The sequence below is a fragment of the Morone saxatilis genome, unplaced genomic scaffold (genome assembly GCF_004916995.1).
Source record: "Morone saxatilis isolate NCDOM2014 unplaced genomic scaffold, NCSU_SB_2.0 Contig11, whole genome shotgun sequence".
Taxonomy (NCBI): Eukaryota; Metazoa; Chordata; class Actinopteri; family Moronidae; genus Morone; species Morone saxatilis.
Genome location: NW_023339663.1, coordinates 21,936,840 through 21,958,389, shown reverse-complemented (window position 1 = coordinate 21,958,389; position 21,550 = coordinate 21,936,840). Strand labels below are relative to the sequence as shown.

General features: G+C 39.3%; 1 protein-coding gene across 2 annotated transcripts; it reads right to left on the bottom strand.

Annotated features, from left to right (window-relative positions):
* Nucleotides 1-1,336: 1,336 nt before the first annotated feature.
* Nucleotides 1,337-20,896, bottom strand: LOC118321325 (protein mono-ADP-ribosyltransferase PARP6). 2 transcript variants are annotated; one of them, XM_035652602.1, is made up of 23 exons: nucleotides 20,628-20,896; nucleotides 18,988-19,134; nucleotides 18,394-18,471; nucleotides 16,365-16,459; nucleotides 15,973-16,033; nucleotides 15,676-15,766; nucleotides 15,435-15,501; nucleotides 15,020-15,169; nucleotides 13,392-13,542; nucleotides 12,846-12,977; nucleotides 12,367-12,462; nucleotides 12,056-12,148; nucleotides 11,650-11,775; nucleotides 11,253-11,318; nucleotides 10,824-10,891; nucleotides 10,396-10,444; nucleotides 10,129-10,241; nucleotides 8,663-8,735; nucleotides 6,811-6,880; nucleotides 5,756-5,835; nucleotides 5,366-5,429; nucleotides 4,702-4,786; nucleotides 1,337-3,978 (listed from the first exon to the last, which is right to left on the bottom strand). In XM_035652602.1, the coding sequence occupies exons 2-23, from the start codon at nucleotides 18,988-18,990 to the stop codon at nucleotides 3,876-3,878; spliced, it is 1,914 nt and encodes a 637-aa protein (XP_035508495.1). In that variant the 5' UTR covers nucleotides 18,991-19,134; nucleotides 20,628-20,896; the 3' UTR covers nucleotides 1,337-3,875. The 2 variants fall into 2 exon arrangements, with proteins under 2 accessions (XP_035508495.1, XP_035508494.1); XM_035652601.1 differs by lacking the exons at nucleotides 18,988-19,134; nucleotides 20,628-20,896 and having other exon boundaries at nucleotides 18,394-18,501.
* Between the last annotated feature and the right edge of the window lie 654 nt (nucleotides 20,897-21,550).

The following is a 21,550-nucleotide window of genomic DNA, read 5'->3' as shown; positions in this document are numbered from 1 at the left end:
GGACCGTGTCCAACATGAGGGCCGGGTTTCAGAGATCATAGTAACATGTGAACCATACACATCATCTGTTAGTCACACACGCATATACAGATATCAGTACAAGGGCCCAGCCACAGGCCCCGTCAAATGGGTCAGCTCACAAAGGGAGGGGTCCAATTACCGTAGCCACAAATACACACATAAAGTGCCTTTCAAGGGTCCATGAGTGCTTCAGCTTCCCCATAATTATGCCCACTCTCTACACACCCAGCACTTGTCGTACACACACAGGGCCTCCTGTGCCAAAACAGCCATCAGACTGGACTTTTGCAGCGGAGTAGTGAGATGAGATGTGTTCCGCTGGTTTGAAAGAGGAGAGCTTTCTGTGGTCAGAGAGAGAAAAAGGGAGAGACAGAGAGAAGGAGGAAAGGCAGAGCGAGCAACTAGCTGGTCAACAACTATTAGTGATTTGCTCCCTTTGAGGTGAAAGCATACACTGCAATATTTACCCGTGAGAGATTAGATTTTAATAAATCATCCAACAAATTCAATGTAGTTTTAGCAAGCAGGTAGGTGCTGCAGTATATAAGTGTACCACTGCATCACTTCCTCCAGAACTTAATCAATAACTTTTGAAAGGAAAGTCAGTTTGATTGGGGTGTCGTGCTTAAGGACTGTGGTGTTTCTTTCATTTATTTTTTAAATTAGTATGATGTGGTGTCTAGACAGAATGGCCATTCATTTTTCAGTTAGCATGTATTTCTAAAGCCAGTCTGACACATATATATTTACTCACTCTTCATATCAAAGGGTAGTTCAGTGTTTATGGCCACTTCTTCAAATATCACTTCAACTCTCCTTACAATTACCATTTGCATAGTGTATTAACAATGTATGTGATCATAGCAGGACAGACATATTGGGTTTATTAATCAGTCTATGATTATTATTCATCCCACTGTCTTTCTGATTATTGAGGTAAAGTATTTTCACATGAGAATCACCGTTTGATATATGACCAACATGCTTTGTTACGCACACAACCACATACATTTTTTTTTATAAATATAATATTTATATTAAACATGTGTCAGCATGTTAAAAGCAGGACATAATGGTAGATAATTACAAAACATTATAATTCATCTATAACTGAATCAACTTTTTAAAATAATCATACATTTCATGAATATGAATACAGGAAAAAAAATATGGTTTGAACTTCAGTCTAGACTTCAAATAGAATAGAAGACTCAGATGGTCTGTGTATATGTCCATGGAGTAATGGTGCCCCCTTCTGACCAAAATGTTAGCACAAAGCCTCAGCCACAATAGCAATTCTACATTTATGGTCAACCTGATTTCTACAGAAACATCAAAGAATAGGAGACTGTATGTAAAACTGTGCAAAATCAGGCTTTATTCTTTTTTTCTTTTTCTTTTTTTCCTTCATCGTCGCCTTTCATCATCATCATCATAATCACCATCATTGTCGTCAACATCATCTTTGAAAACATTACTCACCAGAGACAGACTGCCAAAGAACAGATTCTCAAAGAGACTCGCAGCTCAAACCTCTTGGCAAAAACAGGCATTTGCTATCAGCACAGTCCCGCAACACAATGAGTAAGCTGTACATGTCCACTTCTTTCTGGGCAATACATTTCGACAAGGTCTCCAATGTCCTTATTTACAATTTGCTCACTCTCAGTGCCTCAAAGTCCATTCAGTAGTCAGAATTTTAGTTCCAGGAGACAACGAAAGCCCATCTCAGTTGAGACATGTTTAAGATGTTGGATATTTTAGTGTTTGTGGACTCCATAAATACTTTTTCTCCCCTTTATCTCCACTACCCATCTACTGCAGGTCCGAGGACAGTCCATTTCTCCTGTTTAGGCAAATGTTGAATAAGTGCAATGTCTAGTATAATGTCAAGAAAATACAAACCCACACGTACATACATACATACAGTACATGACTAACTGATAAACTTGATTAGCTATACAAGGTTGCCATCCTCCAAGGTGAAACCAGAGTTGCACATTAATGCAGATCTATATCATCCAGTGTCCATTAGTCAGGGCTGGGGAGGATATGAGCTCACCTGGACTGGATACCGTTAGTAGATAGTTTGGTAAAATTGTCCATGATTTTCTGTACAGTGGATTTTGTAGGTTGTGAATCCAATGGGAAGTGTAGTTCATACACAAAGAGATTCATTTCAAAATGAGATATCCACCACTTAAAGAAAAAGTGATGACTACTTGGAAAAAAATGGCAAGCAACAGATTGTGGTTGTTTTTTGAACATAGGCAACAGTTATGACACGTCCACAGATTAAACCCAATCCACATTTTTTTTTTTTTAACAAGAGTGAGAGGATGGTTATATATGTATAATTGAATCACTATACTGTATTTATATTGCTGTTGTTGAGGGGTAAACCTCACAGCTTCAATTTGACCCATTTAGGGTTTTAGCCTGATATATCCTCCATAAATCAATTTTTGACAACTAAGGAGCAGACACCAAACCAAACTCAATGCAACTGGGCCTTGTTACACTGTTTCATTCACAGCATTCAAGAACTGCAGCTCTCACAAGTCTTTAACGTAGTCAAAACCTTATGAGCACTGTAGCAAATGAAGATGACAAATTCAAAAATGTCCTGCTGCTCAAACTTTTCGAGTAAGCAAAGTGGTAGCCATTTTTCTTATAAGACCAAAGTATCCTGCTTCAGCTTTTCAGACAGGCAGATGTAAGAAATATTAAGAAATTATTGGCTAGAGGAACAGCGGCTAACCTCAGCAAACCAAAACAACAAACTAAAGTCATTTTAAGGTGCAAAAAGCTCACATGTGAATGTTGATTTGCAGTGTGATTAGCAGTAATATCAGCCCTTTTGCCTTGCAGAGCATTATTTCAGTACATGTCAAAACCAAAAATATTAAATGGAGCTGTGAGGAAACTGTATGACCCTTGTTGGTGACCTGCCATGTTACACTTCTGTCCAGTTAGATAAAAGTAGCTGTTTTTTCTTTTTTTTTCCAGCTTGTTTGAGATTTGGGGGCAGTGAGGTTTTGAAAGTGCATCATCAATCAGAACTGTCTTAATCCTGTACTGAAACATCATAATACTGCTAATGGATTTTTAAATTTGATAATGTTATCAAAAACAAAGTGCCTATAGTGTATGTAACTTGAGTTCAAGCCACACCTCGCTTATTAAATTCTGGGAGCTTTATCCAGCGAACAAGGACAAAATGACAGAACAGTGCTTGCCCCTCAGATAACCACGTCACAGACCTTAATTCATGTCATTAGTCAAAGAATATTAAATAAACGGATCAGATATAATGCCTTTGCAAACACAATAAGAGAACAAACTTCTATGTGCATGTAAATCCATCACTTATTTGCCACAAAGGGATCTAATTATCATTTGGAATGATTTTTTTTTTTTTACTAGATATTCACAAAGAGAAATGATAAATAGAGATAATTAGGACCAGTCAGAGTGCAGCAAGAAAGGAGAAAGCCCAGTCGATCCTGGGTTTGAAAGTGTGTGTATGTTTGGAGAGCCACACAAGTGACTACTTTTTTCTTTATCAGTGTGTTACGTATCTGATGAAGTGACACAAACTGAAAAAAAGCAGACTGATTTTAACCAGGTGAACCTAACTGAATGTTAAATGAACATGTAATGCATAACCACTCGGAGATGAGGAACAAAGGAGAGAGAGAGAGAAATGAGAGGACCAGAACAAAACAACTTTAGAAATAATATGCTCAAGAGCTCCCTCTGCCTTCAGTATCAGGCCCAAGTTCAGCTCGCCCAAACATTCGCTGTCTGCCTGCCTGTGTGTCCCCGCCAGAGAGACGCATGGAGAACCTCCATTAGCTGGAGTAGATCTGGGTCCCAATCACACGCATGATCTCCTTCTGCACCTTAGGCTCCTGGGTGTTGATGTTGGCATCTCCTACTTGGCCATCCTCATACCTGCGCATATTATACATCAAAGAGTTGACATGTTTTCTTTTCATCCTTTCATTAATAGCGGTTTAAGTTTTTAATAACCTTAAGTAACCTTTCCACAGATAAATGAGCCTATGTGAGTTGCTCTTGTCTTGGAAGCAAGTGAATTACAGTGATTTTAGAGGAGGCATCATTAGGTCTGACACAACAAATCTTTTTTTATAACCTATCTACCAGTTCTTCAAGATAAAAAAATACAACCACACACTCAGCACGAGTTCAGAACTGAATTATATTTAGCTGTGATTTAAATTTGATTGCAGGCCATCTCAAATCTAATTTCCAACTCAGAAGACAGCAGTGGACATGATAATAGACTTTGCCATCTGGTGAATGTGTGTGTCTAAAGCTTGGACACACAGCCGCCAGTGTGGATGCCATGTTTTATTTGCTGAGCTCCAAAACAACAGTTTTAGACATCTTTATTGAAAGGCTATGACCTGAGAGGGACCCACTTTAGTGCAGTGGTAACACCACTCAACCATCAGCACACTTTGACTGCTAATTTTAAATGATGATGAGTGATGTGGGGCAACTGCAGTATATTTAACCATTTGAGGGATTAACTGTGCACTTTAAAAGTATGATAATGATTTTTAGATTTACTGGCTGCTATGCCAACTCTTGTCTCAAATGATAGCTTTCATTTAAGGAGTCATCAAGGAGTTAAAAATGTTGGATACTCACACAAAGAAGAAGCGAGTACAGACGTGGTCCGAAACTGGACACACCCAAATGTTGCCGTGTTTTTGCAGATCCTTAGATGTGATCACTGTTTAAAAGAGAGTCTCATGTTACACCACAAGTATCAAATATGAATGGTAGTTCATATTTATTGTACTTTCTTCCACTCCTTCTGATATTAGTATTGGTTGTAATAGTAATGGTTGCTGTTGTTTTTGTTATTATACAGCAAAACTGTATAGTACATCTTAAGCTTAATGCTTAAACTCAATTATTATCCTAAGTAAGTTTTTAATTGTTTTCTCCTGTTATGATGATGATCATATTGTAACTATTAACTATTATACATATTATTGTTAATAATACATTACCCAATTTTATTTCCATTTTATTGATGTAACTTTAAGGTATCGTTCTGACTAACTAACTATGATGAAGGAGACTGAAAATTGTATAATTGTTGTTAACTAACATATTTTTATGTTTAATCTTTATTTAATTGAATGTTTGTTAACATTATAATATAGCATAATATAGACACATTTTCATTATTATCTCAGCTTTAACTTATTTACCTGGCAAACACCAATATGTTGCTCTGGAATATTACTGAACAGACATTATTTTCTAATCTTTAACACGTGTTATACTTCCTGCTCGTGATTACCTTCACACAGAGCGATGCAGTTCAGATTTCGGCTCTGAAGAAACCTTGATTGTATTGGGCGGCTCTACAGAAAAGAGAGGCAACAGTTAAGTCCCACCAAGCTGCTGCAGTAAAGACCATGATCTAACTGAGTTAATGACAGTATCCAGAGGACTGCTCTAAAATGTATAATTACAAACACTGAAACTGTACAGAGTGCAACAGTCAGAATTAGGGCATAGGGATTGTTAAAAATCAAAGATTTGTCTCCTCCCTTTTATTAACACATCTTCTACGTGTATAATGGGAACCTGGATTCATAGAGCCCCACTATCTTTATAAATGATGCAGTATTTCTTATATTTTATAAATTAAGTACATGCGAGGCTGTAATATTTCCAGTTCTTTCACCTGTGGTATGGTGTTCATTCGGTTGTAACGCTGCACCAGTTCATCTTTGGTGGGCATGCGGTGCTGTCCTTTCCCCATTCCTGCAAGAAGTAGCACACAGAGAGCAAACAACCATGAGTCAGAACGACCTTACCTCAAGTCACTCAAGCTGTGAAAAACTTTCCTTTAGTGGTCTTGAACTCCTTGTACAGAGAAATTATTACTCACAGATCTAACCTTCATATGAAGGTTATTGTTCAAAAAATGCTACTGAATATTTCTACATGAATTGTGACATTCAGTATCAAAACAAAAAGGTGATACAGAAAGTACAGCTGTTACCGTTTTTATTATCAAAAGTATGTGCTTTAGACAGCACCCTGCTTCTGATAATCTGTGCAATCAACTTAAGTATTTATTTATTGATATTGATTGAGCAAGGATGGATTAAGCCAAATGGATATAATAACTGTTGCATTTGTTTTGCCATCTTTAACTTAGGATAATGAATTGCATACCCATCCTTAAAACTGTGAAACTGTTTTGGAGGTTTGGTAATACAGCCAACAGGTGAGCCCCTTTGGTAACCTGCTGACCTCTTGTCCACAAAGCCAGCACCAAAACCACAGTATAGCAGGACCTCAAAACCAACCTCTGAAATTGTGTATCAGCAGAAACACACTGGGGAAGTAAGGTAAGGACTTAATGTTTACTTTGAATGGCTCTACAGCCCTACCCAAAGAAAGGAAAACAATATAAAAGCCAACAAAGTACAAAGTAATGCACACAGATCCAGTGACAGCCCCATTTTACACAGCCACAACATAATGTATGGTATGGTAGGCGGCACACAAGCTCATAGAAAAGGCCCAAGGCCCAGCACCCAAAATGGACACACAACACAGAGCAGGACAACAGAATAGCATGGAAAGCTCCCAAATATGAAAATGAAGTGCTCCAGGATGATAATCAGGCCATGTTACAAACACAGAACGTATTCAGTCAACATGGTAGGGGGGGAAAAAGTGAGCGGGGGGCCGGAGTGAGCTGAGTGGCGAGGAATAAGCCGTTCCTACCTGAGTATCCAAAAGATATGCTGGAGATGGGGCTCAGATAGATGCCCTTTCCATACGCTGCACCATGCAGCTTGGGTTTGAAAAGAGCAGGAAGGAAGGAAGGGTCACTGAGCAGTTGCACAGGACAACCTCACATACACACACGGATGTACTCACATACAGTGCAATACATACCAGTCCTATTGTAGTTAAATCACAGGAAAGCATATATAAGTCAGTGTTTTATATGTTTCTGTGACAGTTTACCTGGCAAATCCAACCAGTATACTAAACACACACACACACACACACACACCAAACTCTATAGATAGCAGCTGGCAAAGAGCCAAAGAAAGAAAAGAAGTTTTATTATTCCAGTGATCAAACAGTCACACCTGTACTAACTGCCAACCTATTTTCTCCTGACATAAGGTAGTCCATTGAAGATTACATGTGAATGAATTTTGTATAAAAAATGTTTCAAAGGTCAAAGGTATTCAAGCAATGTGGAGACATGAGAAATGAGACCATGTATGCTGGCTTGAAGGTAAAGATGGTAAAGTATAAAGATGACTGATGATGATGAGCTTCCACACAAGGAATGTCCAGAATGAGGAAAAAACAAAAAGGACCACAGGTGTAACAACATGGACAAGTGTTTGTAAGCCACAGTGAACCCAAAGGAGAAACAAGAGAAAGAACAAAGATCAACTTGAGAGTTTGGGAATGAAATGTGAGGAAGATGGAGGTCAGGCGTGGCACATCTAGAAGAAATCAAAAGGAAAAATAGACAAGAGTTTTTGTGTGATGGCTAGAGCTGGAGGCAAACTCAGTCCCCTTCCTCATGTGAAACACAATGACAGAGGGATGGGAGGGGGTGTCAATGCTCAAGGTGAAAAGGAGAGGAATGAGAGAAAGCAGACAACGAGCACTGAGGCGAGATCAAAGATGGAGAGTTCAAAAAGTTGGTGAACAAAGAAAGCATGAATGAAATACATCAGCATGGTAGAGCAATCACGGCCGACACAAAAGTTTCACAGATCCTTGAGATTTCACATTTAATTGTGTTTAATCTATTTTCAAGAAATGCTAGTGTATCTCCAAGCAGTCATTATCAGCCGTATTGTGCAAATTAGACAATTCGGTGCCTTTTAGTGCTCACTTCTTCTTTTCTTGTTTTATTATTTATTTATCTTTTGCAGACTTGGGTCACAAAGTGCGACACCAAACTTGGCAGAACAATATACAGATGCAGATGTATGCAGATGGAGTAAAAGAGGAGTACAGTCCCGCAACACATAGAAAATGATCTTTACGGTCCTGATTTGGTCCATTGTACCCACCTGGTAGCAACTAGCTTGAAATAAACACTTGAAATGATTTGAGGCTACTATGTGACCCAAGTCTGAATAGATAATGAGTGGTGCCAGTTACTGACCTTTTATGGAAGCCCTCGTTAATCACCCACAGGAAGTCTATACTCACTACCATGGAGCTCGTCCTTTGCATCCTTCAGCATCAGACCTAACCTACTCAGTGCTCTAGGTGGTTAACCCCAACAGGGCACACTAGCAGCCTCCTGACATCACAGCTGACACCACAGCCCCCTCCCTTCATCAGGGAAGAGAAGAAGAGACGTGCTGTCCGCTGCTGCCGGCGGAGGAGGCAAAAAGCGGCCGACATTGGCCAGGAAAATCTCCCAGTGTGCCCTGCTCGCTGAAATGCCAATTTGCAAAGCTGACGAAAGGGAAGCTGGCATCTATTAACTGCAAAAATGAATCAGCCGGACAGCGAGCCTGTTCTGTCCAAGAGCAGGTTTACTGTCCGAGAGGAGATGCATCGTAAATTCCAGCCAACTGCCAGGGTTACGTACCTGCAGTTTGGTATAAGAGGCATTGACTAGTCCATTTCTCAGAACAGAGTGCCAGTTCTCTATATGGGAACCACTAGAGCAAGTGTAGAGAGAGGGAGAGATAAGAAAGAAGAGATAAAACAAAGTGCTGTGGGGATATAAACGCTGCGGATCTCAGCAACCGCTGCAAGGGTAGTGGTCAGATCCACGCTGCTTATTTTGTCTGTGACCTTTAATTCACTAAAAGAGACATTTAATATTATTTAATTTAATATTATATTTTCCACATTTGTGTCACGAAAGACTCTAATACAGCTAAAATATGTTATATTAGCTGTACCACTTAGTTATTATTATTAAGTATTTTGTAAGCGCAAATTCAAAATCAGGAGGAGAGAAGATTCAAGCTCTCTTCTGCCAACAACAAAAGAGCTACTGTAGTCGTCTATTTATACAATTTCTGACAAGGATATTTCAGGACATTCTGTTATATCATCATAAGCCTCCAAATTTATATCATTTAACACTAAAAAAAAGTTTTAAAGGATGAAGATCAAAGCTGACAACCCATCACTGCGCTCTTTCAGTACAGGATGGGTTATTTTAATTTCCTCCCCCTGTGCATGTGTCTGGACTGTCTTAAAATGAAATAGAACGGTCACAGCAGTGTCATGAGTGCCTTTATTTTTAACTCATTTTAAAGCAGTATGACGTTTTTCTTCCCACAGTCTCGTAAATAAGCAGGGAAAAGTTCTTAATTTCACTAATCAGCCCTGTATGGATTCTCTTCTTAATAATGTACTTATATGTACATGCATTTACATGTTGTATGTTTCTATTTATATCAATGTATAAATGTGTAAATAATGGCAGCCAAGGTGACATAAAATTTGGCATTTCCTGTTGAGAATCATTAAATTTGTAGTATTAAGCAGCAAGAGAGACTGTTAGCACTGCTCATGAGTTAGTCGTACCCTGCCAGTGCCCAGATGGGCCGTGTGTATCTAAAATATTCAGCAAAGCCCCATCTGCTACAGTACAAATCGCTATCTCACAGATATTGCTGGCTCCATGTGCTGGCTTAGCAAGGTGGTTTCTCTGTCCAAGAGAATGGCCGCTGCTCTGTGCTGTTGTTTGTTATGGTTCCATAAAAATCTGCTTGAGTGGCTCCTCCATCCGCAACATAATGACCAGGTGTTACACTGAGACACGTTCATGTTTGACAGAGTGTATTGCTGTAATAGTAAATTATGCATGCATTTAGTGACTATGCTTGATTTCAGATCAATTATTTACAATAACTGATTTCCCACATTATATACAGCCACAAGCTTTACAATGTAATATTTTCAAACTATTGTCTGATATCTTATAACAGCCTGAATGATTTTAGGCTTCATAAGCTTCAAGTAACCATTCGACGAAAACATGGAGCTTTGATTGTATGACTGCTGCATCAGCTAATGAGAGGAACAAAGTGGACTCACTGGAAGGCGAAGGTGCTGCCATATAGCTTCTTGGCAGTGCGAAAACGAGCTTCCTTGGCCGGGGGGCTGCTGAGCAGCAGGAACTGGTGGGAGGTGTGCATGAATTTCAGTTGCTATCACAATAAGATCATAAGGGACAGAAGTGAGAGCAAGGGAGAGACAAACAGACAGACAAAGAATGAGTATGAACCATCAAATTACGTAATGTAGCATTAAAAAACTAAGTTGATAGAGGACACTTGAGGGGATGTCATTCTGGTTCCCTACCCTACTCAGAGGCAGCTTGACGATGTGGGACCTGTTACTGGAAATAATCCTGCAGAGAGACAGAGACAGGATGAAAAAAAATACATAAAATAATGTAACAGAATTTAAAAAGTACCCAACAATTGGTACGTCATGAGATTATAACAGAGCTAACATGCACAATAGCCGGACCATGAAACCAAAGCAGCTAAATGAAATTCAGCCATCATTCATTTTATTATTTACACCTGCGCTTTTCCTACTGTGACATGTCAAGAAGACTTTAATGAAAAAAGGCTGCTGGCATTAGCATTATTGTGTTGTCCATGATAATTTGTATGCTCTCTACTGATGAGTAGTGCAGTATATTAATTTCCGAAATTAAATCAGATCCTGTTGATATGCAAAGCTGAGTAAACCCATTTTTCGAACAGATCTTCTCCACTCACCACTGTAGCAGGGGATGGGCCAGAGGGTCCAGTTTGTCCATCTGTTTCTTGATCTCTAGATATGAGCCCTGGAAGAACCACAAGCATGTGCTGTTTTCAGTTGGTTCTTTTTTCACAGATTCTTTCTAAAGCCAAATGAGCAAGTGTTTAGATACAGACTTATGGCGTGTTTAATGTTGTACATATGCAGTGAAGCCACAGTGTTAAATCAAATAGAAAGAAGAGATGAAGATAAAGAAGATAAACTAATCATCAACAACTGATTTCGCTTTGACTTAAAAACAAAGACCCCACCCATGCAGCTTTAACACCACAGTCCACAAATACAGTTATGGGGTAGACATAGAGTGATATTATATAAACTAAAATAACTGTAGCTTTGATTCACTGTGGCCCTTCCCTTCTCTCCCTCCCACCTCCTTCTTGTACCTGGGTCATTTCCCGGATGGACATGACGCTGTCCAGCGCTTTCTGCAGTCTCTCATAATTCTTCTTCTGTGTTCATCGTTTGAGCCAAACATCCATTGTATGCGATGAGAGTGGGAACAACATACAGACATCTAAAATCACTTGTAGAGGTATAAGTTTGTAAAATATTGTTACTATTTTTCCATGTAATGAAAACATTTTTTTTTATCAGATACTCATATATACAAGATACAACTAATAATAACTTCATGCAATAATATTTTTGAGTATTGTTCTGTCAGCAGCAGTGGTTTTAACAGAGTAGGCTTTGTGTTTTTAAAATTGATGTGTCATCTTGAAATTAATTTGTCTATTGATCACAGTTAGTAATCATGATTTGAGCAGTGAGGATGCTGACCTTTGGATTGAAGGCCAGAGTCTTGGGGTCATTTGGGTCAACAACTGATGGGTAGGGCTCAAAGATGATGCTCTTACGGGGCGACTCGAGAGCAGCCCGACACATAGCCACAAGCAGGTCCACCACCTGGGGAAAGAAGAATTTGACATTTACATTGTATTCCTTTATCTTGTGCTGCTACCAACTCATTGTCAGTAACCTGCCTCTGTTCCAATATGTATAAACTACAAATAATCAGAAATTAACATCATCACATCAAATGCGATCAGTGTTTGACCCTTGTGTTTTGTTTTTCTTACATGAATATTTAATCCTTTAATCCAAAATCCAAAAGGAATTTGGGGAAAATATAAATATATCAATAATCTGAATTATATCATATACTATCTTGTTATGTTGTTGTCACCTCTGCTCCAGTGGCCACTTCCTCTGCAGCTCCTGACATCACACCCAGAGTGTAGAAGGAGAACACACACAGCTCCCTGGTGCACACAGCCGGCTGTATAACACACACACACACAAAGTGGGGCAAAAATACTCTTATTTCAACATGTGCTACACGTATACACAAAACCAAGTACACTGCATTCACACGCATATTGACACACACTATCGTTCTTTGTCTTGCTCTCTCAAAAGTTCAATTGTGGAAAATCCAGTAACAGGATCATATTACTAAGAGAGAGAGAGAGAGAGAGAATGTATTTTTCTCTCTACCTTCAACATAGATCCATTCTGAAAGACGTGCTGCTCGTCGCACACCACGCAGTACTCGTTGAGCGTGGGGATCCTCTGCTCTGAATACTTCATTATCTGTTTGGAGAAAAGCACAGTGGTGTTCCCAGTTATCACTCCCACCTGAAGCTCTGCCATATAAAGTAACTAGTTTGGCAGCAGCATTGTCACAAAACTACAAATCTGTGCTGCAATTACGCCTGGCTGAACCTGTTACAAGGTTCTAGCACAAAAAGCACTGTGGGCCCCACCCTCTGTCACCGCCACTTACCAGCAGATACACAATACCCGAAACAGTCAATACAAAAGGGCCCTCACATCTGACCAGATTGTAAGGTCAGCCTTTATTGTTGCTTACAAACATACAGCACTGACAATTGTTTGCCATGTTTTTGGACTGTAGAAATGACAGGTTGTATAAGTGCCTTGTTAAGTCGACTCATATCTCCTTGAGGTCTAACCTGCACTAAGAAGCCGTACTCCAAGGTAGGGATGTTCTTGCAGTGGCCGCCCGCCTGGGATGAGAAAAACAATTCAATCAGCTGCCTCGTGGTAATCTGCGCTGGGGCCCTGGCCGCCGGGACAGCCACAGTCTGATGAGTCAAGTGAAGACAAAGCATTATGGGAAACGGTGCACCAGCCATGTTACGGTAGGGGAAAGGAAAGGCTCAGGTGGGAACAGTGCAGGTGGCGGGTGACTGAGAAGAGGGTCGGAGTGGATCACAGAGGATTAAAAGGAAAAAAGAACAATATACAGTCACTTTATCAGGATTTTGCAGAATTGTGGATGATTTTGAACCCCTTAACAAAGCATCATGAGTTTTTCAACATCAGCATTGTTTCAAGTAAAGTAAGTAAAATGACACAACGTGACATGCGAGTGAGACACATTAAAGACAAATACGTGGGAGGACAGTGCAATTTTGTTAATTTCACAAATTACAATTGAAAATGAAAGGTATCTGACTCCAAATCTGTGAGATATCTGGGTGCACACTGGCACTGACCTGACTGTTTGGTGGATAGCTGAAGAGCTCCCCTTTGGGGTTCTTCATGGTACATGAGATAGAGCGGTTCATCAGGCGGGTCACTCTCAGCTCAGGGACACTTAGCTTTCCTTTTAAAACTGTGTCTTGGATCAGAGGAAAACTTGGAGACCTAAAAAGAAGGCAACACACAATTCCTGCTCATCACTAGTTGTCATATGCTTTCAAAGCAAAAAAAAAAAAAAGAAATTCAGCTTATTATTATAAAGTAAAAAAACAACCCTATTTGCAACATCTCCTTAGCTATAAATCCTGTATGTTAAGAGTGCAATGTGTCTACAGTGTCAGCCCCTGGGTAATTTTATAGTGACTGGTGTTCTCACTCATACTACACTTGCAGTATTATACTAGCTCAGACAACTGAAATCTGTTTGGGCAGCAGCTCAAGTCACTAACTGTTAATATACAAGAACCAGTGTTCACTTCCACCATCACTCTCAGTACATTATCCATGTACACTCTTGACATGAGACTTCTGTCAAGTTGTGAGGGTGTCAAGACAGCCTGGTAGTTAGTGCAGCTGACCTCCATCGAGTGGGCCAGGATCCAATCCCTCTGCACCCATAACTGTCAAAGAATCCAAGACAAGACAGAGGCCGAGAAGAGTATATCCCCCTTGGGGAAATTGGTTGAGTGTGTCAGATTTTGAATTTAAGTCAATCTGCAACATGCTGTGTCAGAGCTTCCTTTCCCCTGCTTGTCTTCTTTGCTACAGTTCATATCTCACAGACAAACCTTCGCAAAGTATTTCCATCACTATCTTTACAGCTCGCAGTTAGTTCACAAGATGGATCGCATTTTTACCCTGATCCCTCAGAAATCTTAGCGATCCACTCTTAGCTTGTATGTGAGTAAATGTATGGATACTGCACCTCTCTAGATAAGACATCACAAAGTGCTTCACAAAAGAATGAAAAAGAAGGAACATAAAATAGAGACATAACATAGAAGTAATCAATAAAATAGACACACTGCAGACAGTGAATATCTCCTAGTCAAGACATCTCCAGAATGAGGTGTTAAGAGCATTTTGTGACCAGAAACAGATTGAATCACTTAAGTTTAGGGTTGCCTAAAATAGTATATATATATTATAAATATATATATATATTTGTTCTTTGATGAAAACCTGCAACAACTGAAGAAAGCTAAAACTGCCCTATTTTTCTATATTTATTAAAATTTCACCTTAGTTATAGAAAAGCTCTCAAATATCTACGTATTGTGGATATTATGCCAACATAATACTAAAACCAAGTTTAGAAATAAATCAGGACAATAACTAAACTGTATCTAAAGCAAGCATCACAATCACAGTATAACAGGTGAACTGCAAACTACAGACGTGTTGATTTTGCAATGAAATGAAAAATGAAATATATCCATTAGTATTGGCCAAAATGTCAATATATTGCATCCCTACTACTGTATCATGTCAATATACGACATGCACATTTGTTTATTTGAAAATATTTCCTCTGAATTGGAGTGTCAGTAACTGGCCTAAAATGTGCAGCATACAAAGGCATGGCTGTGTAGATGCCTTGAAAGAGGTACAGAGAGAAAGAGCGAGTGAGAGAGAGACCTACTTGGGTATGGGGGAGAAGATGCTGAGCCCGGCACGGAACTTCTTGATGGTTCCACCGGCTTTGAACCAGCTGTGCCTTTTCTCCTGCTGGGCCTTGAGGAACTCATTACTGAGGTGCTTCCACTGCTGTGAGGTGAACGTGCTCAAGATCCTGCCACAAAAAGGGAGAAGTGAGCAGGAAGAAATGTGAGTGAACATGTCGGTGTACATTATTATTTTGCCTGACCTGATTAGTCAACCAAAACATTGCAAAGGCTAAGACTACAATTAAATGCATATATTTTGTAAGGCCACTTTAAATTGAAAAATAAATCATCTGTGATTTGCTTATGCAAAATGTTACTTTCTTTGGGAAACTGAGGTTAAATTATGAAAATTTCTTTGCACAATGAAACATTATAAGTGACATGACTTACTTTTTGAGCTGCAGGCCCAAGCTGAAGCCTTCTTTATTGGAGGGTTGGAACACTTCTACTGACGGCTCTGAGTAAAGATGACTAACATTATTACACAGTGCAAAGATACACACATACACACTTTCTTTCATTCTCCCTCTCGTATTGCACATATTGTACTCACCTCCTACGCTCAGTGAGTGGCACAAATACCTAAAGTCCCTCCCAGAAAACCAACATCCACACTGACATCTTTACTCACCAGGTCCGTCGAGGTACTGAGAAAGAGAAAAGCGCAGTCTCAGAATAATGGGCTCTGTTCTGATAACTTTCCAAGCTGTTGCAACCTCCTCCTGAGTCAGACACACACACACATACACACATACACACAAATATACAGAGTTAGCAACCTAATTAGGGCCATTTCTCATTGCATAAATTAGTTATGAGCATACGATGCATTATAAATGATGTGTTACTTTGCAAAATGTCAACGTTAGAATAGTAATGGGCAAAGATGGAGGAGGTGTTGTGCAGAGAAAGAGGAATGCTGACTCACATCTAAGAAACTGATGTTAATATGAAGATCGATGTCCACGTCATCGATGGTTCCATACTCCCTGTTCAGAGACACAGCAACAGATACAGTTCATTCATCATAGGTAATGGGATGCATTACACTCCAACCCTTTAACTGATTATTCCGTGAGGGAGAAAAATAAGGGTTATTTTTCCTTCTATGCCAGACAGTGCCTAGTTAAAATTAGTAAAAACATAATTTCTTTGAATCGTGCCTGGGCACAGCGTGTGGCAAATTAAGAAGCACAAGCACACTGAATCATACCACCACATGGTTATTTTGTTTGTTTTAAACATTTTCAAAATAGGTCTCAAACAGTTGTGTGTGTGTGTGTGTGTGTGTGTGTATGTGTGTGTGTATCTGTGCTGTACCTAACAGAGACAGCACTGTCTGTGTAGATGTCTTTTACTGCCTCAATGTCTGCATCCAGTTGAGGGTGACGGTACAGGTCAGCAGCACAGCTTCCCTACAACAAACATACATTAACACTGGTCACAGTTACAGTACAGGAAATGCTACAGAACAGTGGTTCCCCACCTTTTTTGTCTGACGTACCCCAACAGCCCTGTCAGATGAATTCAAGCAACCTTCGCTGACACCATTTGACTTGACAGATGTTATTTAACATTATTGATTATTTTAAATGGACAATGATATAATAATGTTTGCACACATTTGTGTTTAGGTTTGGTTTGGTCAAGATTGCATTCAAACAACAACTACGTGTAATAGCGGAACCTAAAGCTTTCAACCATTCATCCATTACTTTAAGCTTTTTTAACTGTTTATCCATTACTTTCAGCTACCTCAAAGCTCGCTTGCTAACTAAATTTTAACACTCAATCGCAGCACATAGTGCTCAGATTTTACAGCTGAATCGATATTTAAATATTCTTTAAATCAAATCAATTTCGCATTTCCAAATCAGTTGATCTTTTAATCTTTCACTTCTTCAAGACACGTTTCAGACCAGGTTATCATGGCATTTGCATATTATGAAATTAGATCCCAGTTGTAGAATATCTGAATCTTGCGTTAGGAAGTCCAGTTCAGAATGGCTTGTTCCCTTTAGTCAACACTCCTGATTCAAACATATTTTATACTTGCAATAAACTCAGACGGTTAATTGGCATTTGAGAAATCATTTGTAAATTTAGACAGTGTCTTTGATAGAGATGAGGTTACGTCATGGATGTCAATGTTCATCTTTTTCATATTACAAGAAACGTTATATATATTATTTTATATATTATTTAGTTATGGTTTTACATCCTGTCATGTGGTTGCCTCTGCACATTTGGTATCCTCCACAATTACATTTTCAAGTATTAATAATAGTAGCTGACCTAGGTTTGTCATACGTGTTCCTGGTGTCTAGACTTGAAGTCAGACTCTCATCTCCTCAGCTCTGAGTGAGTAGACCAGATCCCACACTTTCATCCTTATCTTCACTACGCTGCTTTCATGTTCACTTATTGCACAGAAATGAGCTTTAAGTCCCAGACTGGATTTACATTTCAATCATAAGACTTGGAAGATAACAGTAAAAAAGGATGACTAACAGATTAAGATCTTATACGGAAGTGAAGCATTGAACTTTACGAGATGAGTTGATACATGAAATGGCAGCCAAGGAAATGGATTTGACAGTGTTGCTTCAGATTGATACTTATTCAATTAAATTTAATTAAATATAAAACTTTATTTATCCCTGAGGTGCAATTTCTGAAACTTAAAGTTGCATGTGGTGATACTACTGAACCTGTTATTTAGTGGTAAATGTCAGATTTGCTAAGCCCCTTACATTTTAACAGAATATCCTGCTTCAGATGAATTCAAATTGTTTGCCCTGCTGGCGTTAGAATGGAAATGTCAGTCAGCCGGTCCATCTGTTCTGGACGACCAGAGCAAAATATCTCAACAACTCCACATTGCCATGACATTGGGTCTGAATATTCATAACTCCCCAGAAATGATTCCTAATGATTTAGGTGAACCCTGACTTATTGCCCGGAGCCACCATTAGGTAAAAAATTCCCCTTGACCAACACACTATGTACACAGCGTCATGAAAAATGGTGGCTGGTTCTCTTGCAGTGGTTATTCCTTGTTAAATTATCAAATTACTATGTGCTTTTTGTCAAACATTTTCTGCTATCAACATATTACAGCAGTAGGACTTGTTAGTCGGCAAAACACATCCTATCAGAAGCTCTTTTACAGCTTGCTGAGAACTAAAATAATATTATTTGTAAAAATATATTTTAAACAGCTAATTTAAGGTTGTTGTAATTTCACAACAATACTGACTAGCATCAGTGAAAACAAATTTTAGAATTGTGAAATACCAGATTAAACAATAAAGATTTACTGGAGAAAGAGTAATAGCCTCTGCTGTACCTGAATGCCATACAGGAACTGTTCTGACTCGTTTTCCCCGTCCGACTCCTCGTCTGTCCAACACTGGCCTTTGATGTCCTGTGGGCCCACACATTGTGAAACGGCCATTATAGTGGAGTGGAAAGAAAATGCAACCTCTTTCTATCATCCTTTTATCTCCCATCCTTTCTCACATCTCCCTATTTAGCCCCCCGTTCAAGGGCTTCAAAACACTGCTTTATATGGCATCTCAAAGAGGGAGACAAACAGGCATTATTTATTTCTAAAAGACTGGATATTCTCCGAATTCATCCTTCAGAAGTATACTCAACTGATAATTAAAACAGATGCATTAATAAAAATATCTGTCTTTTTTTATAAAAATAACCATGTCTCCTGAAGCCTGGAGGGCCTGTTGCATAAACATACAGTATTTAACTTATTCAATATACATAGATGAAGCTAATACAGCATTTAAGTGTCTGTGGAAAATACCACCATAACAGTGTAATTTAATTTAATTTACCACTTTAGAAATCCTAAACAAAGCCATGAATGAATGACACAGCTTAATCGTATGCAGGGATTACACCTATAGAATCCAAGCAGTCTTACCATTGGGTCTGCTGTTCATAAGGCTCACTCAGACAGGTTTAGGCCTTTGATTACTGCCAACCATTGCAGCCTATTTCCAGGTGGAAGGAACGAGAACAGAAAACTTGACTGACCACCTCTCTTTCTTTCTCTTCAGAATTGCAAAACCTTGGAGAAATGGAAATTAAAATTCAGTAAAGGAAGAAAACATGAAACAAAAGAGGCCATCTCCAGTGATGCCATGCTTTGTAAATGGTGCCCTCCTCCTCTTTTCTTTAAATGGTCTGCACTTCACCTTGCCATGTATCCTAGCAACAGCCATCTCTGCCTCCTTTCAGAGTGGCATTAATCACTGTGGAGAGAATGTGTGGGAGATATGTGCTGTACGTTCAGTACCCAGGATGTCTCAATTTCTTTGTTTTGTTTTGTTTTTTTACAGGAACGTCTATTAATATTGAAGCACCAAAGGTTGGTACACCTTTATAGACGCACAGTGAAAACAGCACATCTGCTGATGTCAGTGCATTGTTGGAATGACCATTTAGATTTTCCTGGCAAATAAATGGAAGGGTTGGCACAAGCAGAGCGCAACAGGGTGTAGAGTAGAAAATCAAAGACGTTTCACAAGAATTTAACAAAATAAAATAATGGCTGCCTATAAAGGAATAGCTACAGCTGTTTGCGATCTTGCATTTTATATGGTCCAAATTTAGAGATACATTTTGACAAAACAAAATCAGATGAAAAGATAAGGGTAAACAACATCATTGATATACCAGAGGCAGCTACAATACACTGTATTTCATAGCGACCCATCATGTTTTATGTTAGACATGTAAACAATGAGCATGGTTCCCTTTTAACGAGAAGCTGCAGACGCATAGTTGCTTGTTTCACACTGCAGCATCAGAATACAAATTCAAATTTACACAGTCTGGTGCATATCGAGCCAAAGTAATAAAATAATTCCTAATATATATTGTGACTGAATCCTGACACGTGCAAACAAAGACTGGGTGGAAATGTAGCTTGGCACTACAGGACCTTTACAAAACCATCAAATATGAAGGCATCTATGCTATTTATAGTAGGTCAATACGATAAAATGAACATTTATTTATTTTATTTTCTTCTTTGTTTGCTGCACTAGCATAAGACACTAAGCTCATCTCTACCTTAGATTGGGCTACCATCTCCATGTCCACACAGAATAATCATAATGCTGAGTTTTTCTCTTCCTGATTATGGATATTTCCTTTTTTCATGTTACGATGTGGCTCCTTACTTGTCTGAAACACCCTTCCGACATCAACAGCAGCCTATTAAAGACGGCCCCCCCCCCCGTCATTACCACGTCTTCCACTTCATCTCCTCTCCTTTCTTTTATTGTTGGCCTGGCTTGCAAACTGCCATGTCCTTCAACCACTTGCTAAAAGGGCCATTTTACAATCCTCCACCACCCCCACTCCCCGCCATTCCCACAGCCTCTGTCGTCTCACATACCAATAGTCGCCAACAAACCGGGCCCCCCCTCCTCCAATAGCCAACACCACCGTACCCATTCCGCCTTCTGATAATATTCAACACAAACACAGATGTAGTCAGGCGGATTTTCCCCTCCCCCCTCGCTCTGCACCCCTACCCCATCCATCCACACTTACCTCCAGAGAGGATGGAGACTCGGATGCTGTCCTTGCTTCAGCTGCTCCCCCTCTTAAAGGGCACACCTGCCCCTCTCTCTCGGTGGCTGTTTTCCACTGAAACAATAGATGACAGTAAGCCCATTAAAATAAGATATTAGAGGAACCAGAGCCACAATCCCCCAATTCTTCGGCGTCTATCTCTCAGTGATTGTGGTGTGTCTGCAAGCAATCCAGCTGGTGTGTGTGTGGCTGTGTGTTTATCTATTGCAGATCTCTGCTCCTACTGCTGTCTTATATTTTGCCTGACAACACTGAGGGGTCTGAGCATGCTCAGTGAGACCAGGCAAACCAGTCATGTGACCTGCAGCTGACTTCACTGCTGCTGAGAAATAGGAGAAAAAATGGAGGAAAAATGGCTCTGCTCGTGTACATGAGCTTGCCTGTTTGTTTGTGTTTTTTGTGTGGTTGCACAAGTCATTGTCTATTAATGTGAAATGATGCTTAGGGGGCAGCTTCCGTAGTTATATTTCAGTGTTTATTTATCTAAATTTATTCAAAAATAAAGAAGCCAGAAAGCACAAATATGCTTAATGATGTACAATTTGTACAATTTTGGAGGGACAGGGTGGTGGTTCTTAATGTAAATGTATATGTGAATAAGACGTAATGCATAATTGATAATATAGATGTTAGAAAAAGCTTAATGATACACTTTAGCTGCACTGCAAGCTGTATAGCTGCAGCAATACATAGACTTAATCGATCTAACATTCAAATTATATGACAATGGTACTAGTTATATTTCAGTAACATCTTAAAAAAATAATATTACATTAGAAAAATATCACATCTGCTGTGTCCACAATAAACCATGTCATTGTAAGCACAGGCTTTTGAGCTAATCAGTCTTTACCCTTATTATCTCAAGGCATCTATTTAAG

Bases quoted from the DNA above. Each gene is read 5' to 3' on its own strand.
- LOC118321325 (XM_035652601.1), bottom strand. From the start codon at position 18,501: ATGGCCGTTTCACAATGTGTGGGCCCACAGGACATCAAAGGCCAGTGT. The intron at 15,170-15,434 runs GTAAGTCATGTC...TTTTTGTGGCAG, and splicing joins TTGGGCCTGCAGCTCAAAAA to GATCTTGAGCACGTTCACCT. The intron at 8,736-10,128 runs GTGAGTCCACTT...CACTTGCTCTAG, and splicing joins GGCAGCACCTTCGCCTTCCA to TGGTTCCCATATAGAGAACT.